This window comes from Belonocnema kinseyi, chromosome 9 (assembly GCF_010883055.1).
Source record: "Belonocnema kinseyi isolate 2016_QV_RU_SX_M_011 chromosome 9, B_treatae_v1, whole genome shotgun sequence".
NCBI classification, from domain to species: Eukaryota; Metazoa; Arthropoda; class Insecta; order Hymenoptera; family Cynipidae; genus Belonocnema; species Belonocnema kinseyi.
In genome coordinates, this window is record NC_046665.1 from 41,653,043 (window position 1) to 41,671,650 (window position 18,608).

The 18,608-nt window shown below is 32.6% G+C and overlaps 2 protein-coding genes across 2 annotated transcripts in view; both read right to left on the reverse strand.

Moving 5' to 3' along the window:
* Positions 1 to 494: 494 nt before the first annotated feature.
* On the reverse strand, positions 495 to 2,089 carry LOC117180374 (esterase E4-like). Its single transcript, XM_033372848.1, has 3 exons — positions 1,940 to 2,089; positions 1,090 to 1,382; positions 495 to 972 (listed from the first exon to the last, which is right to left on the reverse strand). The coding sequence occupies exons 2-3, from the start codon at positions 1,326 to 1,328 to the stop codon at positions 804 to 806; spliced, it is 408 nt and encodes a 135-aa protein (XP_033228739.1). The 5' UTR covers positions 1,329 to 1,382; positions 1,940 to 2,089; the 3' UTR covers positions 495 to 803.
* A 97-nt stretch (positions 2,090 to 2,186) lies between these two features.
* LOC117180504 (esterase FE4-like) overlaps positions 2,187 to 18,608 on the reverse strand; it is a 32,848-nt gene continuing 16,426 nt past the window's right edge. Inside the window, exons 4-6 of the mRNA XM_033373000.1 lie at positions 2,528 to 2,890; positions 2,309 to 2,403; positions 2,187 to 2,192 (exon numbers count right to left, since the gene is read on the reverse strand). Coding sequence (XP_033228891.1) covers positions 2,187 to 2,192; positions 2,309 to 2,403; positions 2,528 to 2,890 — 464 coding nt within the window. The remainder of the gene's footprint in view (positions 2,193 to 2,308; positions 2,404 to 2,527; positions 2,891 to 18,608) is intronic.

The following is an 18,608-nucleotide window of genomic DNA, read 5'->3' on the forward strand; positions in this document are numbered from 1 at the left end:
CAAAGTCTAGGATGTAAATTCTGATATTGGTTGATTTAAAAAAAGGGGGTATTAAAATGGTTTTCAATTGTATTTATATTGCATTTAAAATTGTATTCACCTATATTTATTGTACCATTATTTCATGCAAAATTTTACTGACTTATATTTATTGTATTTAAATTGTACGAAAATGTTTATTGGCCTATTCATTGCACATAAATTTGACTTCAACTCCGAGGACGGAGAAATTGTCAGAAAAGGCCGAACTGTAAGGAATTTTGCTAATTACAAGTATATTGTGTTTATGTAGGCAGGGACCCTCGTCGGACTTTGACGAATAATTTAAGAGTGGGGATCTAATCAGATAACATACGAGAGACCAGTGCGTTGCTGATCGTCGTAGCTTCCGTATCACTTTTAATTTATAATTTTACATTTCTCAAATAATTTCCCAGTTAATTTAATAAAGAGAACTCTAACACTTTTAAATGTTGCACGCCTGATTTATTTAACGCCCTAGTGTCAATTTCATTCCATTACACCCATAGCTAGTCGTCCAGATTTCTAGATAAATAGCGAGAATCCGGAGATTTTGATTGGAGAATATGGAAAAGCGTGAAGTGTGTACCGTTTGTGCTATTCGCAGGAAAAACTGCACGACTAGACTCTTTAAACAATACTATTCTATTCTACAAATTCTAATTTAAAATAATACTTCTTTCAAGTATAGAGTTTTTCTTGGTAAATTTTACAATAAAAAATTGCAAATTTAAATTGTGCGATGGATAAAAACGAGCTGGTAATATCTTGAAATATTGTTCTTAATTCGAATTCTTCTTCCAAAAATTCATGCGTTCAGGAAAGTAAGAATGTTTCAGGATCACTTCTGGTCCACTTTTATTGAGACTGCCAGAAATTTCAAGATAACTCATATTATCCTTATAAGGTGTCCACATATCAGGATTTGGTAGAAGGTTTGACGTTGGTTTTCTGAAAAAATATTTATTGAATATTTATTAAGTTATTAAACTAATTTTAGAAAACTGAAAATCGAAACTGATTATAAACTAATGAAAATAGAGAAGAACCAGTAACATAAATATTCACCCATTAATAGCAAACGATGTCCAGAGATCAATCAATATTTCAGATGTACTTGTGTCTGACCCTCTAAGATGAACTGAATTTTGTGGGAAAAGATAAGTGAGTTCTTCAGCGTGACCTACTTTAGCATCTCCGGAATGTGTTTGAAAGGCCTTGATAATAGTATCAGCTCCTTCATATCCAAAATTATAGAAAAAGACAGGACTTTTCAATTTGCTTGACAAAGTATCCACCCACTTCATTTCAGGATAAAGGAAAAACCCGTCTGTTAAAAATCTAGTGATTCCTCTAATAAACTATAACAAACATTTAAAAATTAGACGATGTCATAAATTCAAATTAATCGCAAATAGTAATTTACTAACTGAGCGAATTTACCCAGGAAAAAAGAATTCATTGAAAAGACGACTCTGTGAATTGCGCATCTGTCATTTACAGATTCAGAAAATTAAAACGGTATCGGTTTACGACAATGTGAATCGGTCGTTTTCTCAAGCAGCTTCAAATCTGCCATGTACTGCAAGGACCATTTCAAGCAAGGTTATATTGAATCAGTTCCTTCTTTTTGAATGAGACCTACTTGTTTGGGGTCAAGCTGCCATACTTCACACGATTTTTTAAATTGATAAATTATGGAAACATTAAAAGAAATCGTGCCCAGGTCTACTAGATTCGTTTTTCTATTTCAGTTATTAGTCTTTTACGGCATATAAATTAGTCGACAAAATTACAACGACTTAACATCTTTAAAAAAGAATCGGCGGCAATCTTGGAATTCCAGTGACAGATATGCAATTCAAAAGCCTTCGAAACCCATTTAACAGAAGTGAATGGATTTTTGTTTCCTAAGTACCTTTTAAAAAACTCGAAAAAACATCAAAATCAACTTTTAAATTGTTGAAATTCGGATTCTTCGTTAAAATTCGCTGTGGAAGGTCCCGGAATATTCGCCATATTTTTTTTTGCAATGATAAAAAATAAAAAAAATATAAGAGGTATAACGCCTGTTGACAGCTACTTACAGGCGATGCGTCCGCCCGGGGTGTTATCGATTATTTGAAATAAATTCCATGAAAAATAAAATTCTTTAATAGAAACTTCTAATTCTTAAAGAAATTCATTACAAATATTCCAATTTAAAAAAAGTCCTTACCTCATCTTTGGTACTGAATATAGATTTACTTAAATAAAAATCTTTGATTTGACTTATAAATTTGAAAACATTTCGAGGTTTCAGATAATAACTCGAGATGTAGTTGAGAACTAAGTCCAAGCCAAACCTTACGGTGTCGTAAATACGCTTATTTGAGTACATAACTGAAATGAATAATAATTTTTAAAATAAATTGTATTAGAATTGAACTATAATGATAAAGAATAACATTATCACTGAGAAATAATATAATATAAATAAATCAGGTTAATACGAATTAAATCTTACGTTCTGTAATAAAAAAGCCTTCGTTAACAACGTTTCCAGTAATGAAAGGACAATCTTTGACTTTATTTTTGGCTATCAGATTTTCAGGACTGTCTGTTAAAAACGCATCTTCTGATTCTGGCTCATCTGTGGGTGTCCACGTTAATTGGGCAAATCGTGCAATTGTTCCAAATACTGAGCTGGTGGAGAGTAACTGATCGACTTTTTTTGTTCGCAGACATTCGACGAGAGTTTCCGAAAAAATTGCTGGACAACCTACTAGGAAAGCTAATTGATGAACAAAGGGCTCAAAATAAGATCTTTTTTGATAAGCCCACGGATCAAGTGAACTTCCACTTTGTGTGATGTATTGGTGAAAGAAGCCTGTAAATTTAACAACGTGATTGTAAATATAATAACTATAATAATTATAATGAGGGACTTCAGACAGTGTCTCAATCTATAAGAAAAAAGCATAGTAATACAAAAAAACGTAGGTTACGAAAAGTTACAGGTCCCGTCGAACGGGATAATTACGAAGATGTGGAGCAAATTATGAAACACCTTGATTCCCTAAATTAATAGAATAAATGATTTAAAACTTTTTCAAGAGTTCAGAATCAGTTCAAGCCTTAACTGGTTCCAAATTCTGGGATAAACTACTCACCGTAAGTAATTTAAACTATCAAATTAGGAATATTCGTATCTATCCTACATGCCCCAAATTATTCCGTTTAGCTGTAATGATTCAAGAAGGGTAATATTTAGCTGATTACAATAAACTGATGTTAAATTCACGTGGCTAAAGACCTAGAACGTGCCATCTCCAGCGGAGAAAGCCGGAAAACAGAGAAATTAAAATAACACAATATAAATAGATCAATCGACACTTTTCGAATCAAGGAGTGAATTCGGGAGTTAAAAATTTATTTTCAGAGTAGCTATGGGGTGAGATTTAGCAAATAAAAGGAAAATTTAGGGCGATAAGCGGCAAAAGTCTTGAGAGACATCTGTAGGTTGCAGAAGGTACTCTTTGCATGGAGAGGTCCCAGTTTCCGGGGGAAGAGCTGGACGTTTTTAGCAAGAGTACTGATAGTGCTATTAGTTGTTGAGTGGCGTGTCGTGGAGAGGGAAAAATCGGGACAAAGGAAGAGAGCAGGTGAGGGAGAGAGCATCTAGTGTAAGTAAGGGGTAGGTTCTCTTGAAGAGGAAGAGAGACAGTCAAGAGAGTTCGAAAAAAGAACGGTAGAAAGTTCGTTTGAAAACAGCGTGCGGACACGTAGGTCACCCTTCCCCCCGAAAATGGTTGAACAGACAGAAAAAAAGGCTCTCAGGGTGTGGCTAAGTAAGACCAGAGGTTTGAGGCAAGACGTAAGAGGGGTGTTGTAGCAGAGGGAAAATATGAGGGAGGAACTGAGGGTAAGATATGAGACATGGGAAAAGGAGGTAAAAGAGCTGAAGGAGACGGACTTAGATGGAAGAAGAGATTAGAATGTGGAAGAAAAGAGCAGAAAAAGGGCTTGAGAAGCTGAAGGGCAGTTCGGAAAGAGAAGTAGGTGTCATTGGGGAAGGTGAGAAAAAAGGTATTCGGAAGAGGGTAGAGAATATGATAGAAGAGAAAGTGGGGGAAAGTAAAAATGAAAAGGGGGAGAGAGTGGATAGGAAAAGGATAAGGGCAATAAAGTTAAGAATGGAGAGAAAATATAAGGCAGATAGGAGAAATAAGATTGTGATAAAAGAATTGAAGCTAAAGAGCGGGGAAGAAAAGAGGGGTCAAAGCGCTGATAGAGAGTACAGGGTTGGTTAAAGGGAAGGTGGGGAAAGTTAGGCTGTAGGGGAAACCGAAAAATGAAGTGGCGGTTGTGAAATTGGAGAGCTGGGAAGAAAATTTGGGGGTAATAAGAAATAAAATAGGATAAACGATAAGTAGGTTTTTATCTATCAAGATTGTACGAGGAAGGAAAGGTATGTGCTGAGAATGCTGAACGACAAAGCTATTTTTTTAATAACAAGTGAGAGGATAGGGGTAAATCAGAATGGAGGAGTGGTAAATGTGCTGTACTACAAAGTAGAAAGGATAAAGCAAAGAGGAAAGGAAGCACTATTAGTGGAATTATAATAGGGGTTAGGGATGGATTAGAGGGAAAAGTTCATGAATAAGAAGAGGGGGTGGGCATGCACATGAGGGTAGTATACATAGGAGAGGTTCCGCGCGATTTTCGGACTGTATACAATAAGGATGTGATTCTAAGAGACTAGATGGAGGATAGAGGTTGGGCTGTGGCGGATGGTATAGTAACATGGGACGAAAAAGAAAAATACACGTATGTAAGTAAGATGGGGGTATCGGTGATAGATTGTTTGATCATGAATGTGCAACGGTGGGAGGAGACGGAGAAATTCGCAGTGGAAGGGAGGGTGGAATCAGACGATCAACCATTAAGTTTGTAAATAAAAGGACAGGATGGCAGAAGGCATGGTGGGTAAGATGCGTCGTTAGGGGAGAGGGTCACATGGTTGAGGGAGGCGATAGAGAAGCTTCAGGAGTCGTTGAGAAAGGTAAGCTTTGATGGGGAGTCAGTGAAAGAGATATGGGAGGAGCTGAGAAGATACACAGAAGAGAAATGGGGAAATTAAAAGAACGAGAGAGGTAGATGAAAAGGAACTAAATGACGAGGAGGTAGAGAAGCAGATAAGGAAGTTAAATGGGTCTAGGATAGACGAGGGGAAAGGTATACTGATGGAGAGGCAAGCGGGTTTTAGGCAGAGAAGAAGTACTATCGACAATATTTACGTCTTGCATCACGTGATGGGCAGAGAATTAGGTAAAAAGGGGCGCAAAAGTGTACGCGTTTTTTGTAGATCTAAAAGGCGCTTTCCGTTTGGTGGGTAGGGTAAGGTTGTAGGAGGCGATGTAAGAGGGAGGAGTGGAGACAGGCCTGATCGATAAGGTAAGGGAGGTATATGAAGAGACGAAAAATAGGGTGAAAGGAGGGAAGGGAATCACGGAGGGTTTCTGGATGGATAAGGGGTTGCGGCAAGAATGACAAGAATGGTGTTCAGGAAAGGAGGTGGGAGCGATAAGGATGGGAGTGGAAAAGGAAGGAAAATGCGGTACAGGAGGTGAAAGTGAAGTAAGCGAGGAGATAAATAGGATACAAAAGAGATATGTAAATTGGACACTGGCGTTAGCAAGAAATACGCCTGACTACATTGTCAGGAGAGAGACAAGAAGAACGAGCTTACGGATTATAACGGGGAGTCGAGCGTGTGAAGTTGAGAAGAAATTTTTGAAAGAGGAAGGAATTGAGCTGGTTAGGGAGTGTTGGTGGAAGCAGGAAAAGAAAGGTAGGGATGGAAAGGGAGAGGTATTTTAGAACGAATTAATTGTAGATCGATGAAGTGAGAAGAATGCACGTGGAAGGAAGGTATATGAGATAGTTGAAAATAATGGCATGGAGAAAGAAGGCAGTAGGGGAGGAGAGAGTAAAAGAGTCAAGCTATAATGGAATTCTGTGTATGGATTATGCCAAGGGAGAGAGCGTAATATTTGTACAAGAAAGGAGAGAAAGGATGTCAGGAATTTATAGCGAGGATGCGATGCGAATGCATGGAGCATTATATTACGTTCTGATTTTATAGAGAGAAGAGGATTTGTGAATTGTGTGGGCAGAGGGATGAAAAAGTAGAGCACTGGTTGCAGGAGTGTGGAGAGGTGGAAATGAGTGAGATAAGCATGGAGGTATTGTTGCATGAAAGGGTACATAAAAGGGCTGTAGCATAAGTAAAGGCCGTGTTGGGCAAGATGGAGAAGAATGGAAGGATGGAGGAAGAGGAATTAAGAAGAAAGATTGTGAATAAAAGAGAAAGCATGTGTTAAAAAATGTGAATATTTTAATAGTAGATAAGTATTGAGTATTAGCTGTGGAAAAAGAGGTTGACAATGCGAGGTCAAGCGAGAAAGTATTGACATGCGTGCGAGGAGAGGCGAGGCCAAGCGAAAAAGGCTACGCTATAAGAACGAGCGGTCGTAGAGATAAGGTGTGGATTGATGTTAGTTTCTAAGAGGTAGTTGTGAGAAAATTTTCTAAAAAATGAAGGTGTAAGCAAGTCAATTTTTTAAGGCCAGCAGGTAAAAAATTAACGTTTATCTGTACAAAAAATCGACTTTAAGTTATCGTCTTTAGAAAAAAGTTGACATCGACACCATACATATCCGTACGGATATTTACTTAGAAGATTCAATTATAGACTGTTAAATTGAGGAACGTGTAACTAATTGAATTTAAATTTTTCGCTGGGAATCGAGTCACAGGTCTTCCGACTGCCAGTCGGGTGTTTTTACCATTAAGCTCCTTGAGTCCTAAGTGAAAAAGTTATGTGCAATTTAATATACAATGTACAAGACAATTATATTTTGCATGCATTTCTGTATATCAAACAAAGGAAAAATATGAATTGCTTTGACCACTATATATTACTTTTTTGCTTGGCTAGATCGAGAGAACAATCTTTTTTGCGGATACGTTATGTAGTTGCTGACGACTGATCACATGAAAATATTTTTCACATACCGTGAAATAAAAATCACCACTACATATTGATCTGAGGTAACTACTGCTCGAATGCAGATTTTTCTAACGTCTTCTTAGATTAAAAGGGATTATAAATATAAAAACTTATATTCAATTTTCTATGAAAAAAGATCTTTTTCTTGGCTCCGACAGGAATCGAACTAAAGGTCTTCCGATTGCTATTGTTTCTCATTGCCATATTGTCTTTCTGACTTGTATTAAAAGAACATCTTGCTATATAGCGTATCTGTGAAAACAAGTAATGCTCTCGATTTCTCTAGTAGCAGTAGCGGACTGGCATGGGGGCAAAGCCGGGATTTCCCGGCTGCGCCCCTCTTGATTAGCGCCCCCTAAGCCATGACAAGGCGCCCCAAAAAGATTATATTGTTTAAACAAATAAATATAGTCAGATTGCAGTGTAAAGAGTGGGAAGAATATCTAGTAATAATATATACCATTTACACTTGTACTCCTATAAGTAATACAAGTAAAGTAAAAAGTGTCCTCCAATTTCGTTTCACCCATATTATCCCAAAGAAATTTCCTATTGCATGTTTTGGATTTTTTGAAGGAAAATATTTTTAAGATCAATAATAAATTATTCATATTGAAACAATAAAACTTAAATCAAAGCTTAAATATGCGCGGCAAAAATAATTGAAAACTTGTAATCTATGATGTAAAAAGTTTTTCAATTTTGAAAAATAATAAGAAGCATGAAAAGAGATTAACAATTGATTGAACTATTTAGACAAAATACAAACTTCCCGCTGCGCGGACATACTATTATTGCTTTCAAGTTGCAGTGCGTCTCGGGTGCGCGACTTTTGGTTCTTGCGTTCTGCGCCCGATAATGTATTTACTTCAAGCTGCATGCTCGGTCTTTGTACTTCCCCATATTTGTGCACAACATTTTAAAAATTAAAGATCAAAGCATCGAGAAAACTGTAATTTGGTGATTGCGAATTATCTTTTGTTGAAGCTCCTTCGGCTTTAAAGAACACATTCTCATTACGTATCTCGTGCTTCACCCTCGATTTTTTCCCAAATGCAAACTTTTTTGCATTACGTTCAACCCTATTATATCAAATGTATATTAAATTTATGTGTGTACCTCCTCCCGGAAATTCTTATTCAGTTATTGCAAAATAAAGTAAGAATTTGATTTATAATGATTAATTTAATGTTTTTCCTTATTTTGCTCTAAATTTTATTCTCCGCTACCCTGAAAAATGTATTGTTTCAATAAATTTATATTATTACAATTCATTATATGCATGGGCATTGAAACAGACATATTTTCACTGCCTTGTTTTTATCATTTAAAAAGTTCCTCTTCTATAATTAAACTATTTTGTTATTAACAAATGTAATTTTTTATTTTCAATGCTTTTTTAAAGATTAAAACAAAGCTTAAAATGAAAACAACGTGTTCCATAAAAAATTATTAATAACGAATTTGGAGCTCCTTTTTGGGCGAATAAATTTCGTCCATTTATTTTTTTTGTAGTTTGTGTCTTTTGCCCCTAAAATTTAATTTTGTTTACTTTTTATGTTATTTTTTCTATTAAAACATTAACTACGCATCCTATTAAAAAGTAAATAACCAATTTGTATTTTTTTTGTGGATCTACCTTTTTTTAAATTTATCTTTTTTTGTTACTTGCATTGTTAGACATTGTTTTTTAGGAGGCGCCCCCAGTATTGGATCCCCGGCCGCGCCCCTGGGTTCCCAGTCCGCCACTGTCTAGTAGCTTAGTTGTAAGAACACCTAAACCGCAATTGGAAGACCTGTAGTTCGAATAGCAGTGGGCGAAGGAGATAATTTTTCACAGAAAACTTAATACCAGTTCTCAAATTCATAGCTTCATCTAGCCTCAGAAGGCGTTACAAAAATTCTGTATTTGAGGAGTTACCTTAGAGCGCTAGTGTTGATTTCTTTTTCTCGCTACCAACCCCGATAATATAAAGATTTCTTGTAAATTAATTTAAACATTTTTAATTTGCTAATATCGCATAGCTTTCTCTATGAGGAAGCAAAAAAGATAGATTTAATTTAATTTCAGTCTGCTAAAGTTTAACCAACTGGTAAAACCCCTCAACATTATATTAGCATAATGAAAGAAAATACAAAATTAAAAATATAAATTTTGTTCCGATTGTTAAGATTTATTAAAAAGATTGTGTAGACTTCATTGGAAACCATCGCACAGAGGGGCAAAAAAAGTGCCGCAAGAAAATCAGTCTGCAATTAGGTTTACTTGAGGCCGATTTTTGAACAACGGTTTGAAACTTTTTTTCATATATTTACGAACGAAAATTATTTGTTCAATTCCCGTTTATAAAATCATCATATTGTCAAACAAATGTATACTCATTCCAAGGTAATTGGAACCAGAGCAGTAACTCTCTAAAGCCAACGTCCAGGAATTAATATTAGATGAATAAATTCTTTTTGTTCTGTTTTGTTTATAACAATTTAATTAATGAAGGTGATTTTTTCAAGATTGACTAATTTTTGTTTTTTAAACTGTGTTAGAAGAAAGGTTAGAGTAATTGTGGCCATTATTTGATAAATATATCATCTTTTCAATGATCATCGTTTAAAATCATAATTTCAATCATCTTTTCAATGGGCCTTTTCAATGATAATTTGCTTGCCGACAAGATCTTTTATTAAACTATTTGAATAAATAAATACATAATTTACCAGTTTTACTGCAAATATTTCGTATTTTTTGTGATTGACTTAAGTCACGTTCTGAGTACACTGAAACAAATTTGCATTTAATCAAGTAGGCTAATTTACTTAGATGATTTTACTTGAAAGAAGCAAGTATTTTATTTTTACACGGGACCGATTTTCTTAAATGAAGAAAATAATAGAATCAGGACAACTATTTAAATCAAGAATATATTTACTCCAACACGGAAAAAACGATACAGCTGAGAGAACAATATTTTTGTCCTCAGAACTAGAAACTATAGTTTTTGAACCAACAATATTGGATGGTCCTCACAACTATAGCAGTATAGGCGTAACAGCTATACAAGTATTCCTAAACGTCACTACACCAGAAAATGTCGAAAAAATCCATGATATGATGTTGAATGATCCCAAAGTGAAATTGAGAGAGGTAGCTAATGCTGTAGGCATATCACTAGGACGTGTGAGCAATATCGTGCATTCGGTTTTGGGCATGAAGAAGCTCTGCGCGCGATGGGTGCCGCGTTTGCTCACAGTGGACCAAAAAAGAATTCGTGTGACAACTTCCCAGCAGAATTTGGCATTATTTTCGCGTAAGCCAACCGAGTTTTTGCGCCGATTCATAACCATGGATGAAACCTGGATCCACTACTACACTCCTGAGTCAACGCAACAGGCAAAACAGGGGGTTCCACCGGGCCAAAGTGCTCCGAAGCGTCCAAAAACGTAATATTGGGTCGGAAAGATTATAGCCTCCGTATTTTGGGATTCACATGGCATAATATTCGTGGACTATCTTGAAAAAGGTAAAACCATAATCGGAGCATACTATTCATCATTATTGGATCGATTGAAAATCGAAATCACCGAAAAACGACCGCATTTGAAGAAGAAAAATCCGCTTTATCATCACGACAATGCGCCTGTTCATTCATGCTCAGTTACACAAGCAAAATTGCATGAAATCGGCTTCGAATTGGTTCCTCAGCCACCGTATTCACCAGACCTGGCCCCCAGCGACAATTACTTGTTCCCTAGCCTGAAGAGATGGCTCACCGGTAAGCTTTTTTACTCAAATGAGGAGCTCATAGCTGAAACTGAGGCGTATTTTGGAGACCTTCCTATCGAGTACTTTTCGGACGGTAACAAAAAGTTAGAAAATCGTTGGACTCGCTGTATCGACCTAAAAGGAGAGTATGTTGAAAAATGAAACCGACTTTGGCCAAAAAAACGTCTCCGTGTTTTATTTTTCACGGACTTATCAGACTGCCTAGTAGTTTGAGCGGTAATACTGGTTTTTCCGTGAATAAGAAAACTATTGAGTTAATTTTTTCCATTAAAATTATTTAAGAAAAATTTAATAAAATATTGAATTAAGAATATTATATTTTTATGATAAGTAACTAAAACTCTAACAAAATGTATCTTGATCCAAGTAAATTCATATACTTATTTTGACTACTATTTTAATTGAAACAATGTTCATGTTCTTGAGACGAAAAAATGAATGTGTTCAGCGAAGAAATAATTTCTTTTAGAATAATGCTTGAATATCTTCCTTAAAATAATTATTAATTTAAAACGAATGTCAGACTTGCTTCCAAGATACCTACCCGGTAAAAAGCCTTCCATTAAAAATTATTAGAAAATTTGAATCCCTAAGAATGCCGTTTCTGTCCTTAGTCTTTTTATTCTCATTGGGCGGCAAAAATTGTAAGATTGCAATCACTTTTAAAGCCAATCGGAGTAGTCAGACGTAACCTCGAATACATTAAAAACACAATTTTCGTTTGAACCATTAGAACGCGCTCTAAAAGCATGAAATTTGCCAAATCTAGTAGGATTGTATGTAAGAATACATTTCTTCATCGTCAAATGTTCGCTTTGTTCAAATATTATCAATTGAGAAAATATAAAATCATGATAGAAATTTGAAAAAATTATTTTTCACCAGAACCTTCTGTGTGGAAATTGATCCTGACATCCTAAAATGACCGACGTTATGTTTTAAAAAGCTTTTTGTCTGATTATTATTTAAAAAACAGTAAATAAATTTAGCAAAATTTGCTTAATTAAAAGGGATTAAAATTTGTCTAATTCTTGGTTAATTCTAATTCTTGGTAAGATGTAAAAATTTTAAAATAGATTTGAAAAAAGTGTTTTTAATTTTGAAATAATTATGCAAGACTCAAAAAAATCATCCAAATTTAAAAATAATGATAAATATACCTGATACAGAAATTCTTTTTTCAATAAAGAAATATACTTTTTTGGATTCAGCTGGATTAAAATTGATTTTTAAAAAGTTAAAAATTTTGTTATTTTAACCTTATTTAATTGAAATTAGAGTTGCAAGATGTAATTGTATTTTGTGTACATGCAATTTTCATGTTCGATAATAGCAGTTTGAAAAGCACAAAAATGTCAAAATTCATGAAAGTTATAAATAACAAAAATTAGTTTTGAAAATACAAAGCGATCATGTGTTACTCTAACCCGTGCAGAAATTGCCCAACTTATTCTCAAGTTTCGATCTGGGCCTGATCGAATTTTCCACATGTTGCCGCAAGGGGGCAGATGGTGTAGCTCGAGTCACAACCACGTCAGGTCGGGTTAGCTTAGACAAGATTATGACAAGTTTTCTGTTGTCGTGATTTTGTTTGGTTTACATCGAACTTAAAATGTCAAAAGCATAAAGTACATTGCGAGTTCGGAAGCACATAATTGTTAGTGTGATTTCTTGTATCCGCAATGAAGACGAGAATAAACTTCCAAAAAGCGGTTACCTCCAAATGATTCGAAACTTCGTATACCTATGTATTTTGACGCGCTCATAAAAAATATTATTGCGAAAATTCCCGCAGATTTGATTTTTAAGGTCAAAACACGAAAAGCTATAGATTTTTTAAAATGTTTTTCCTTTTCTTGCAGTGAATAATAAATCTTTACAAGAAAGTTATAAATAAAAATTGTAGATCTTTCAATAGCAGACATTTTATGTTGAATATTTTCTTACCCTACGACTGATTATTTTTCGAGAAACTGTACGATAAATATTAAAATTACAGAAAAAGATTCTTCAGATATTTATATTGTCAAGGTCGAATATTACATATTGCGAAATTAGTGACTTTTGAGAATCATTTGTTCCTATCAAACTGAACGAAAATCATTTCCATTCCTAAAGTTCTACGTCAACTTCCTATGCATTCACATTACTTAAAAACATTACTTTATACAAAATATATGGATTGTCCGGATTAGTACATTATAGATGAAATTCTTTTAATATTTTCTCGAACATAACCTCACTTTTAAAATCTCATTCCACGTGCCCTATGTGCGTTAGTCAAACAAAAGACATTCCAAAAGAATATTAAAAAGATTAAAAAATATTTATAATTGAAATTCATTTATGAATGTGTGTGTGTAATAGTTCTAAGTCTGAACATTGTTTTTTAAAACATAATAGTTTTCTCCGAAATGCAAACTCTTAACGATAAATTCAAGGAAAACAAACACTTCAATAATGTAGAATATTGAAAAATTGAAGTTTTTTAAAACACAAAGTCTGAAAAATAATATTAATAAAAAACTGTTTAAATTTACCAATTATAGAAATAAAAAATTAAAGGAGGCATATCTGGGCCAGAACTGGCCCCCATTTTGGATGCACAGATCTGGGCCCTGTCGGGTAGCGTGTTTCATTTACGGTCTGGCGCTAGACAGATTATCATATCTGGGCCACATTTTTCCCGATTTGGACCCGCCCAACGCTTTACCAAAATTTCTGCACGGGAATTTAAACTAAATAAGTTTTAGACAACAGATTTTTCAACTTTAAAAAAAAGTTTAATCTAGTTGAAACCAAAAAATTAATTTTTCCTGAATGAAAAACTAATTTCTTTATCAGGCAGGATTAAAAAAAAATAGTTTTCGATTTTATATTCTTACTTGCTATCTGAAATAGTTAATACCTTGTTTTGTATTTTTATATTATTAATTGGCAATTCAATGCTTCCCACGTACTGTACCGCGCATATAATGTAGCTATTTTAAATAATCAAGTATAGATTTAGTTTTTTAAAAATAATATTAACAAAATTAAGTTTTTCAGTCAATGAATTCAATGATTACATAATTCTATTTACCTTCTCATCAGAGAAGATATTAGATTTGTGTAAAATTTGCCCCCCCCCCATAGTTTTTGTCAAATGTCCACGTTTTGAGACCCCCTGAATCTGAAAACAGGTTTTTACGAATGTGTCTGTCTGTATGTCTGCATATATGTCTGCCTGTATGTCTGTCTGAATCAGATTGCCCTTTAGCACACTTCTTTAGTGTCCTGAACTAGAGGTCAAGTTCGTTAGCCAGCCCTTCTTGATAAACATTCAAAAATTGGGCACATTTTTAATATTTTTGAGACACTTTTTTTAAATTCAAAAATTTTCTGTACGGTTATTCATAGTATTCGAAAAGTCGAACAATTTATCATAATGATTTTTTACCAAAAAACACACGAAAATGAACATTTAATGCCAAACAACGCGCGATATGAAAAATAGTCAAGAAAAGAAAAATGTTGATTTTTGAATGCCCTACGAGATTATCATAACAATTTTTTGAATTTTCTTGAAAAATCAAAAATTCAAATTTTGACAGCATATAAAATAATGAAAAATCCAAAAATTACATTTTTCAGCCAAACTGTGCAAAATACGGTAAAAGATAAATTCACAAAAATTGTGCATTTGGAAAAGATCTACAAATTTGTAATGAACCACTTTTTGATAGGATGCGTAGTTTTGGCTTTAATAATGAAAAACGTCATTAACAGTACAAAAAATATGCCCTCTGCGTGGGCACATTCTTACCACAACTTTTGTCTTTTAATTTCTTCTTCGTTTCGTGTGTGGGTTGTAAAAAATTTAACTTTTTATGTTTTTAATGCTATTTTTTATGTTATAAACTAATAACAGAACTATCAAAAAATTATTCGTGACAAATAAATCATTTTTACATTCTCATCAGAGAAGGTATTAGATTTGTATAAAATTTGACCTCCCTAGTTTTTGTCAAAAGGTCCACGTTTTGAAAACCCCTGCACCCGAAAAACAGGTTTTTATGAATGTATCTATCTGTATGTTTATCAGTCTGTCGTTATGTCTATATTTATGTCTGCCTGTGAGCACGCTAACTTTTGAAAAAAATGAATCTATTAGATTGGCTTTTGGGACACTCTTTTCGTGTCCTAAGCTAAATGCCAAGTTCGTTAGTCAGACATTTTGGATAAAAATACTAAAAGTGAGCCCATTTTGAAAATTTTTGGGCACACATTTTTTCATGGTTCAAAAATTCTGTGTACAGTTGTTTATAGTACTTGCAAAGGAAAATCTTGCTTTTCGATAGCGCTATAAGATTCTCATGTCAACTTTTAAAATTTGTGCGAAAAATTCCAATTTCGACCGCACGAAAACTAATAAAAAATAAAAAATTGCATTTTGCGGTCAAACTATGCAAGACAGGAAAAAAATGATTAGACAAACATTCTGCACCAAAAAAATATCTACAAAATGGCTATTAATCACTTTTTTTAGGACACGTAGTTTTTGTTTTATTCATAAAAGAAATATCGAAAATACAAAAATTCAATTTTTAGAAACACGACACAACCCCTCCCCCCAGTTTTTGCCAAGTGTCCACGTTTTGAGACCCCCTAAATCCGAAGAATAGGTTTTTACCAATGTGTCTGTCTGTCAGTCTGTCTGTATGTACTTATGCCTGTCTGTCTGTCAGCACGATAAGTTTTGAAAAAATAATTCTATTAGATTGGCATCTAGTACACTCTTTAAGTGTCCTAAACTAAAGGTTAGGTTCGTTAGCCAGCTATTATGTACAAAAATTTAAAAGGTGAGCGCCTTTTAAATATCTTTCAAAACATTTTTTTAAAGTTCAAGAATTCTCTGTACAGTTATTCATAGTATTTAAAAAGTCGAACAATTTATCTAATGACTTATTTCATAAAATAAAAAATTATTAGAGTTATAACATTTGCAAAATTCCAGAGAACACACGAAAATTAACCTTTTAAGCCAATAAACGTCGATATGAAAAAATGGCAATAGAAGAAAAACTTTGATTTCCAAATGGCCTAGAAGATTATCATAATAACTTTTTGAATTTGCTTGATTATTCAAAAAATAAATTTTGACGGCAAAGAATAATGAAACATCCAAAAGTTGCAATTTTCCAAGCAACATTTTCACAGTATTTGAAATTTTCTCAAACATAATAATACATTTTCAAAAATGCATATATATATATATATATATATATATATATATACATACATATATACATAATTTAGAAGCTAAAAACGGTAAGGCTGCTCAGTAGACCGTATATGTAAAATTTAAATCATAAAGAAAACATTGGAAATGAGCAAATTTAGTTGATGGAAAAACGACAAAACTAGCAATAAAACGTCGAATAACCAAATGTTTTTTAAAAAAGCGCATTTTTTAAAACGGGAAGATGAAATTTCGTCTGTTTCAATCAGCCCCATGCCACTCTTCTGGCGGCCTGTGGAAAATTTTTGTCATGAGAGTTGACGGTGGCCATGTGGCGACGCCAGCTATGCAGTTGGCCTAGAATTCAAATAATGCAAGGCGAAAGTGTGAAAAACAAAACGTTTCTGAAATAAAATTAATTTTCTGAAATTCCTGGGTAAAAGATAATAATCAATAAGATCTTTTTAATCTTTTGAATTAAAAATTGTTTGCGAAAATCGTAAAATTCATTGATTTTAGACGTAAATCCTAATACATTCCTACTGACTACAAAAAATTACTATTCATTCGCAATTAAATCAGACATAATTATTTCTGTTATTTTTGAATTTCCGAAAAGAAAATAGTCTAAATTTTATAATACTTTTAATTATATTATATAATATTAACTTGAATTCATTTCGGATTTTCAAGTATTTAAATAAACTAATCATGAATTTAAATGCACTTCCTTAAAATGGGATAGGTAAAATTAATAAAATAATACATCATTTATAAAATGAAACATTTTTTTATACGTCCATAATTTATATGTATATAATTTTATTATTCAGGAATTTTCTAAATTTGGTAATATTATAAACTGCTTTGAATTGTCTTATTCAGGAAAATAATTTCACTCGTTGTTATTTTAAATCCAAACAATAATTTTGAAACCTTTAACATTAAAAATCATTTTTTAAATAAAAATATTTGATTATTTAATTTTTAATAAATATTATCCATAAAAAAGATGTTTTGAATTGTTTTAAGAAAATTCCCGAGTTTAAACAATTATTAATTTTTATAATTATTACTTAATTGCTTAACATAGAATAATAAAATATTTTTATAATCAAAATATATTTTTAACGAATAAATTAAAGTTTCCACAATGATCTTTTGAATTTAAAATAACAACAATTGCAAATTTGTTCAATTACTGTTATTTTAAATCCGAATAATAGTTCTGGGAACTATAAATATTACAAACAATTTTGTCATAAATATATTTGATTATTATATTTTTAAGAAATATTATTTATAAACGTCTTTTTTTAAATTATACTAAAGGCAACAGTTTACTGTAGATAAGTTATACATAAATAAAAGTAATAAGTATTATTCATTTATTAAAAATATAATGATGAAATATTTTTGTCAATGCACTTTTTATTAAATGTTCAACTTTTTGAAAATAATTGTAATTTTTCACCTTAAGTTATTTACTTCCATAAACGTAAAATTGAAAAAATGTAAATGTGTAAAAATGGCTTATGTTTGAAGATTCGAAAAAGTATTTAGAAAATTTGTTAGAAACTTAAAAAAATATGTGTGTGTTTCCCTAGCTTATTAAAAAAAGCATACAAAAATAAAAAAAAACGAAAACCATTTGTTTCTTGCAGCTTTGGGTACAAATTCATAAAGTTTCATTTTCGCCATTCTTTAAATTATTATATTTGGAGGAAAAATGTTGTTTCTTATTTTATTTCCATCTGTGATTATTCAAAAGTTATAAATAACATTTCTAATTATAATATTTTTAATTTCCTTACAATCTTATTGCCCATGTGGAGCAAAATTAAAAAATTAAAAATGTTTAAAAAGTTACTATAAAATTATAGAAATTTTAGAATTTTCACCCTTAAAATGTTTTATTATATTACATTACCGCCATCAACAAGTATAAAATCATTTATATTTTCAGTAAATTATTCTTTAAAAAAAACATAATTTAATAATTTTAAATAAAAATTAATTTTTATCGATCATATTTTTCTGTAGATTCGATTAGCACAATTATGAATAATAAAGAAAAATCCAAATACCCTGGTGGCGATAATACATCATTGTAAAATGGACAAAATAGCAAATTGCAAATGATTTTTAAAACTGAGTTCGTATATTGCGATTTATTTTTTGGAATAAAACCCTTTAGTTTATGTTTAATTTAAAAACAAGTATAATGATCATTTCCCTTCGCCTCACAATCAATATTAGCAATAAAATAATATTTAAAAAAAAAGAAAAACTGTGCATACAAAAAGATATATTTATGCACTTTGTATGTAACAACGTTACTACAACACTTCCATCAAGCCCTGTAAAAACCTTTTCTCGGATGATATCTTCTGAGATGAAGTGCAACGAACAAACTGCATCAGCAGGTTTTAGTTTGATACGAGGGTAGTTCAATAAGTCCTTAGAATGACCAACAGATGGCGCGCGAATCGCTCCAAATCATCTGTTTTCAGTCAGCACCACTCCCGACT

Bases quoted from the DNA above. Each gene is read 5' to 3' on its own strand.
- LOC117180374 (XM_033372848.1), bottom strand. From the start codon at position 1,328: ATGAAGTGGGTGGATACTTTGTCAAGCAAATTGAAAAGTCCTGTCTTT. The intron at 973-1,089 runs GTGAATATTTAT...ATATTTTTTCAG, and splicing joins ACATCGTTTGCTATTAATGG to AAAACCAACGTCAAACCTTC.